At 36.5% G+C, this 7,362-nt stretch overlaps 1 protein-coding gene across 1 annotated transcript; it reads left to right on the forward strand.

Annotated features, from left to right (window-relative positions):
* The first annotated feature begins 573 nt into the window (after positions 1–573).
* On the forward strand, positions 574–7,135 carry them4 (thioesterase superfamily member 4). The gene is made up of 6 exons (XM_061718376.1): positions 574–1,001; positions 2,667–2,856; positions 4,363–4,525; positions 4,803–4,913; positions 5,711–5,835; positions 5,965–7,135. Exons 1-6 carry the CDS (start codon positions 879–881, stop codon positions 6,006–6,008), a joined length of 756 nt encoding a protein of 251 aa, XP_061574360.1. The 5' UTR covers positions 574–878; the 3' UTR covers positions 6,009–7,135.
* Positions 7,136–7,362: the final 227 nt, after the last annotated feature.

The raw sequence follows: 7,362 nt of genomic DNA on the forward strand, positions 1-7,362 counted from the left end.
CCAAACAATACATGTTGAAAGCAAAGGGAGAAATGTGGTTCAACACAAACACAAATCAAATTAAAGATATAGTCCCATAATTTGGTAGTGAAAGAGCAACTCCAAACAAATAAATGAAAAACGTCTTCAGGGGATCCTTCACAGAAACAACAGACAGTGTCTATGTCTTTTTTGAAGCATTGAAGAAAAACTTTACATGGGGAGAATCTGTGAATTATTTTAATAGAAACTTCTTTAATTTTATTTGTAATTAAGTATTTTGCAGTATTTTGCAGGTAACCACCAAATCTTTTTCCAGTCAAGATTGTTAACAAAATTATTCCAATAAGAAACCAAACATGGAATTGATACAACAACCTTCTGAAACAACGCACGTAAATGACGATAATTATTATTGCGTCTTGAGGAGTCTTAATACATACTAGTTAAACGCGGAGGGATCTACCGCGAGGGTTTTAGGGGCGTGAAAGTCTGACCGTTCTAGCCAATCAGGATTCAGCCTGTCAATCACGTGACATGAGAACACGCCCTGGCGCTGCACCGGCCGGAAGTTGACAGACTGCTTCACGCTGCTGCTGGTCCTGGTCGTGACATCGGGACGCAGGAAAGTCATCTGTAGAATAGTCACAGTGAAAAGTATCAAGGCGTATTGGTAATATCCTAGACAACTGAATGTAAAAACGCGAAAACAATGTATATTTTCAGCTGTTAAATGTTCACAGTTAAATGTAGTTTGCTAACGAAGCCGCTCACACTTTTGTAACTCAACGACTGTGTTACACCATCAAGTTACATAAATCTTCAGGAGAAAATTAAGGCACTCTGGCAAAAGCGAAAGACAAATAGGTTTCTGTAAACAGTTTTTTGTTTTTCTCGAAATGGCAAGGAGTCTGGGTCGAATATTCAGAGGTTTTCAAAGCCTCTGTTCAGTTCCATTCATGAAGACTGAGCTCAGCCATCCGTGTAGCAGCATGTTCAGGACCTCCTTACGGACCATGGCGGTAGGTGGAAGCACAACCTGGGTGTTATGAAAGATGTTATGAACATCTTTCTCAATGGGGTTTTGTATTTGTGCTGTTTGACGTTGCTGGCGCTGGCTTTATGGTCCTCTGTTCCAGCTAGGGTTGCCACCTTTCAGAAATAGAAATAAGGGACGCCCTGATTTCAGCAGCGCAGAAGCCAAAAAAAAAAGCCCCAAAACTTCTAAACTGAATAAAAATGTGTTTATTTTATATGAAAAAACAAAATGCTTTGATTTAAAGTTTAAAGTGCTTTAATAGCATTGAACTTTCATGACTGTAGAGACAGACAACCATACTAGCAACTGAAATATCCTCCTATGCTACGTATGTCCACATCAGCCAAGATGTAATATAGCCTACAGGTGAAGAATATGGTGTAAAAGTTAATTTATTTCAATAATTCAACTAGAATATGGTGTAAAAGTTAATTTATTTCAATAATTCAACTAGAATATGGTGTAAAAGTTAACTTATTTCAATAATTCAACTAGAATATGGTGTAAAAGTTAATTTATTTCAATAATTCAACTAGAATATGGTGTAAAAGTTAATTTATTTCAATAATTCAACTAGAATATGGTGTAAAGGTTAATTTATTTCAATAATTCAACTAGAATATGGTGTAAAAGTTAATGAAAATACGGGACAAATCGTGTCCCGTATTAGTTCAATACGGGACGCAACATTTTTTTCTCAAATAAAGGACAATTCCGTATTTTATGGGACGGGTGGCAACCCTAGTTCCAGCCTTTTCTCTGTGCTTGTAGTCTACTTTCACTATGGGATAATAAAATCCAAACAAGTAAGGCGTGGCATCAGTTAAAAGCCTTAAGAATGAAGTTTGTTACTGACTCGTGATTGTCTTATTAGAGTTTGATGAAAAAGACAAGAAAAGAGTCCATGGTGAGGCAGTTTGACTAATTCTGCCATAAAATTGTTATGAATTTGTATTTGCAAAATACTCCTCAATAATCCAGTTGAACCACCAGTCTTACATTACTACCAAAATATTTTTAACAAATGTTATTACTAGTTATTGGCATGTGGGAAAGTATTTGTATTTTTGTCTTCAGTTAAGTCCTATTACATTATCTTCTCTTATATTAAAGGGGACCTATTATGAAAAACACGTTTTTTCTTGCTTTGACATATATAAAGTGGTCTCCCCTCAGCCTGCCAACTCAGAGAAGGAGGAAAGCAACCAAATTCTGCAGTGTCTGTACAGCCGCCCGGATGAGCCGTCCAGTGTGATGTGGATCTACGAGCCGTTCAGATTCTGCTCCCTTTCGTTACGTAACGAAAATGCCCACAACTAACCCTGGCCGGAACAACAACTCCACCGGCCGGAGCTTCTGCCATTTTTTCGTAGCGGTGTATCGCGTCATTCAGGCAGCCAATCAGCACAGTGCCTCATGATCATAGCCTCCCCGCCCACTCAGAATCCTGCATAGAGAATGAGGTTAGAGAATGGGATGATAAAGACATGGCTCAGAGGCTGAATTTCTAATCAATTTAGCAAAAACAATCATTCAAGACATTCAAGGCCTGTTTAAAATAGGTATTAGATGCCATAATAGGTCCCCTTTAAGTCTCAGTATCTATTATCACTTGCTGATAGGTTGCCATGCATCCTCTGTTTGGCAGGTGCTGCCCTCTTTCTTCTCTTTCAAGCCCCGGGACTTCAGCCTGCCAAACTCTTCATGGGGAGAAGAAATGATGCAGCTATACAAATATTATGACAGTCAGTGTGAGGTGAAAACAGATGGAGAAGAAGGCCAAGGTGGGCAGTGGAAGAGACTGCCAAGCTATAATCGATCCCTCAAGTATGCTACAGGTAAAAGGATTGGGATATTTGTTTATCTTTCTGCCTTATTTTGGGATCAACTATTTAGTTGAAATTATGTTCAAGGGCACAGATACAATATTTGTTACACAATAATGGTAAACTGAGCATAAACAGTTTTAAACTAGAACATTTTTTTAAGGTTTCTGACATGGTGCTTGTTGTGTTATGAAAAAAAAGTTTAATGTTGACGCTGCAACTACCATGATGCTTTAGGCAACGGACTTATAGAGTCACTCCTGCAAATATGGATCAGTTAAGCCATAGCCTATATTACCTTACTTTTCCAAGCTAGTGTCTTAATGAAATGTCCTTGTCATGCTTTGTTCAAAATACTGAATGTACATATTACAAAGGCTGTTCAACCATGTCTCTACAGTTCAGTTTACAACAGCTGGTTTATACATTTCTATTGAACCCAGCTCTTAGGTACAGCAGGTTGACGTGAAGTAAGCTCAGAGATTAAAAAAATAAGAAAAGTTGGACTTTCCAGGAAAGCTCCAGTTTTTTTGAGTTGGTAGTTTTGTAAAAGCAGACAGATACAGGCAGATGAAAACTGAACTTTACAGTGATAATGGACAGTTATCAAAAACATAATTTGCAAAGTTTGGCAGCATGGTGCCTTAGTGGTTAGTGCTGTTGCCTCACAGCAAGAAGGTTCCTGGTTCAATACCCGGGGCGAGAGACTTTCTGTGTTAGTTTGCATGTTCTCCATAACAACAGTGAATGACACCAACTTTTTACTATATAATCTTCTAACATTATTGTAATATTGAGCCATTCAACAACAACCTCTTGTTGTAACAAACTGCCTTAAAGGACATTTGCTCTTTTGACTGCGCAGATTACTCAGATTGTTTACTCTGAATATTTTTTCCACCACAACTTTCCTTGATGATGCCGAATGGTTCCAGACTTTTGACATTTGTTATCCGCAAATGATTCTCAACAATGTATTAAAAAGTTATATATGCTGATTATACAAATTTTCCAAGCATACAAGAAAATTCACTTTGGATGTGAATATGTTTGAACTGAAGCTAAAAACCTGCACTTTTAGCCGAGACGTATTACATAACTGTTAGTTGGATAAGAATTTCTAAAATAACAAAGAAAATGTCCAATGGACCAAAATAAATCAAATGTTGCCCATATTTAGAAACTGATATGTCCAGTTTATTAAATACTGGTTGAAGGAAAAAATATTCACATGCAGTGATTTAACTTTGGTATTAACCTGGTTTTGATTTGTATTTTGGTAACCTTGTTTTAGAACTGGCAAAAAGTCTATGGCTGTAATGTTTCTAGTGTGAATTAATATGATATGTAAAATGATATGATTAATATTAATATAATATTGCATTTATTTGCCTACTTCAGATAGCACATACCTGCATTATTGTGCTTTTTTTTTATCAGCTTCTGCTTTTAATTTTTTTAAACAATCTGGATGTCCTAATAACTGCTGGATGTTCACTTGTGTATTCATCTCAATAGGTGGAGTGTATCTCAGTAAGATAATCCAGTCAAAAGCACGACTTTTTACCCGTAACGTGAGAAACCCTGGGGCAGCATTTGAGTACGTTCTCTTTATGCGCAAAGATGAACAGAAGTGTGTGTGCATTTTGCAAGCAGGGCATCTGCTGGAAGGCCCACCAGGGTAAGATAAATTACGTCTTTTAAGGCTGTGTATAAATGCCATTTCCTGTTTTGATATTGCATCTTTTTAACTGCAGTCCATATTGAACATGACACAATAATAATAGCTGAATGCTACACATGGGGACAATAATTAGAGTTATAACCTTCGTTGTAGTAGGCAAGTTTGTACTGCATGAAAGAAAAAAAAAGTTAAATTTTGAACGTTAATGTTGAAAAGAAAGCTGTAGTTTAAAAGCTGTCTTTAATGTCTAACAGACATCTGCATGTGCTCCCAGACATGTCCACGGGGGGGCGATAGCCACCATGATTGATACCGTTACAGGCACTCATGCCTCTCTGCTTTGTGCTCCAGTGGTGACTGCCAACCTCAGCATCGACTATCGCAGGTAGGAGAGCGACACATTTGATGAAGAAGCAACAGTTATGTCTTATAAAAAGCTGTCTCAGTGAGTCAGATGTAGTAGAGTCCTTCATTTTAAATATTCGCTCAAATATAACATGATCTGGTGACTTTTATAAAAAAACATTATGCTCTAGTATTGACAGAAAATGTCTGGATGTAAGAGTCGTAGAGTTTTAAGAACTTCAGGTTGCTTTTCTGAATTGTTACAACATAGCTTTCCATTGCATGATGTGGATATTTACTTGACTAATTAGATATTCAATTGATGAAGGGCAGCGCATTTCATTGAAAATGTATTGTGATTGCAATATCAATTAAGCAAACAAAAAAAATATACATATTGTAAAAAGAAAGAAAAGACAGGTGCCATGCATCTGGACTCGATATGTCCATGCTATCTTTGGCTAATTAGATTGAATTTCAGAGTAAAATTTTGAAAAAAAAAAAAAACACTGTTGCTGGTGTGGAAATAATGTGCCTACTTTTTGTTCGTTGCCTGTGTAGACTATGAACTATCTGGGGCCACGTTAGCTACAAGGAAAGACATTTCATTCTTAGACTGAAGTATTTATCGATATGTGACCGGCTATATAATCACAATTTTCTACTATGATGTTACATATGGCATATTTTCCATAAATTGTGCAACCCTGCTCTGAAGCTTGGGTCAAACTTTCAGCGACTGTGCTGACCTTACCCACCAGTACATCAGTAAAAACAAAATCAGAATGTTATCATTTATGGTGAGATTGCTCTAGCAAACAATTGTCTTGTCCCTAGCCCCATCCCACTTGGCAGCACTGTGTTGATTGAATCCACTGTGGACAAGAGGGAAGGCAGGAAAACCTTTATTTCATGTAAAGTGACCAGCACCGATGGCTCCAAACTGCACACAGAAGCAACAGGTGACATTCTTTGATGAGTTTTTCATACAGCTAACATATCCAATGAATATGTCATTGTGAAAATGTATAATCTGCCACATCTATGCCATATACATCTTTATCATCACTGTTCTGTTTTCTTTCACGCAGCACTGTTTGTATCTATCAGCGTAAGCCATCTACTAAGAGGGTGACGCAAACACACCAGCCTGCAAAAACACTGTCGGCACCATGTGTTTGGGGGAGGTGGCGGGTCCAATTTCATCTATTTGATTATATGAAATTGTCATTATAAAGAACGCATACACTTTTTAGTCTTCACTTATGATTAAGTTGCAGTTCTTTTTTGTATGTTTTTGTATGCTTACTGTTACTAAAACATAAACAGAACATATTTGCCTTTTATTGAACAAAATATTTATTTAAATATTTAACGATTATTTATTGTATCTTACATAGTATTAATTGTTCTGATGGCACTGTACATTTGTATACTCTGTTTCTTCAGCCAAAACATCTTGTAAGGTTATTATTACGTTAGGTCTACAAAGAAGTTATATTGTATAACTGGAAAGGAAATGGTCGTTGTTATCTTGTTGCATTTAAAGAACAAATATATAATAAGATGGATTGCATCTTCTTGATGCAATCCATCAGCTCGTTGTCTGTTTTAATTTGTTTATTCTTCATGTGCTGAGCATTTTTTTTTTTTCATGAAATAAATCAAATAATATATGGATCCAAAAAGAATTCTAAATTATTTTGTTGTTAATCTCCCACCCAAATGTGATGTTTTAACTGCGTCAGTATGACGTAGTATTGAATATGAAGTGCATGTTTGAAGATGCCATTAACACAGTTTTACAGTATTTAATCAGAATTGGGGTTTAATACTAATCAAATATTTGTAGTATTTTAGATATAAACCTTAGTTTTGTTGTGCTTCCTGTATTACATATTTTAGTTTTGATTTTCAGGTGTGGGTTGTTGGCTGTCACTCCACCATGTGGTGGCTGTGGTTATATTTAAATGTGAAGCGTACATTTTCATGCCATAAGAAATATTATGACTTACAGTGGCGAAACAAGCTTGAAACCCCAAACTAAAGTGTATTCACTCTGGCACTTTGAACATGTGTGTCTTTCTGTCAAAAAGGACAGGTGTGCCACAGAGCACCGTTACCAACTAACTGGATTCTTCTACAAACAACGATTATAAAACAGTGATACACACCTTTTTCTCTCGTTATGTTAGACTTTAGAGCTGTAATGATTGTGAAATGCCTTTATTTATTTATACAGATTAGTCTCATTGAGACATGGTGTGTCATATTCAATGAGACCTGTTATGGACAATAAAGATATCACAATGCAGTTATTATGACTAACTGTTGTGTTGTCAAGCAAAAACAGACCTTTTTTAAGGTCTGTTACTGTGGAACACTTGCATGCGTACCATTATAATGGGTCACGGTCAAATGTATTTATATAGCACATTTACAAACAGACAAAACTGCCCCAAAGTGCTGAACACAATGAACAATTAAAA

This window comes from Cololabis saira, chromosome 3, assembly GCF_033807715.1.
Source record: "Cololabis saira isolate AMF1-May2022 chromosome 3, fColSai1.1, whole genome shotgun sequence".
In the NCBI taxonomy this organism is placed as follows: Eukaryota; Metazoa; Chordata; class Actinopteri; order Beloniformes; family Belonidae; genus Cololabis; species Cololabis saira.